Source organism: Penaeus monodon, chromosome 27 (assembly GCF_015228065.2).
Source record: "Penaeus monodon isolate SGIC_2016 chromosome 27, NSTDA_Pmon_1, whole genome shotgun sequence".
Lineage (NCBI taxonomy): Eukaryota > Metazoa > Arthropoda > Malacostraca > Decapoda > Penaeidae > Penaeus > Penaeus monodon.
The window spans coordinates 36,731,856-36,732,166 of NC_051412.1; the positions used below are offsets into that span (position 1 = coordinate 36,731,856).

General features: G+C 40.5%; 1 protein-coding gene across 1 annotated transcript in view; it reads right to left on the minus strand.

Annotated features, from left to right (window-relative positions):
* Positions 1-311, minus strand: part of LOC119590510 (protein fuzzy homolog) — a 4,603-nt gene that overhangs the window by 455 nt on the left and 3,837 nt on the right. The window contains exon 4 of the mRNA XM_037939159.1: positions 40-236. Within this exon, the coding sequence (XP_037795087.1) occupies positions 40-236 (197 nt within the window). The remainder of the gene's footprint in view (positions 1-39; positions 237-311) is intronic.

Here is a 311-nt window from a genome sequence, read left to right on the forward strand (position 1 = left end):
CCCTAGCAGCATTGGGTTAACAACAGGAAAAAGACTTACATTAGGACTCTGTTTGGGAGATAGATGGGAAGATCTCGAGCTACAGTGAATGTGTTTGAAGTCACCAAGAGAGGCAACAGAACCAGCTCTGTGTGGGAGAGAGTCCAGAAGTTTCGTGTTCCACTGACGACTTGCCCTTCCATCATTACACAAGCATATGTGGAGTCTGCACTTTCAGCAAACTTTTCAATTTCATTCTGAAAATAAATTATTCACTGTAGTACTATTCATAAAAAGGACAATTACATATATAGTCACATAACACTCCCCAT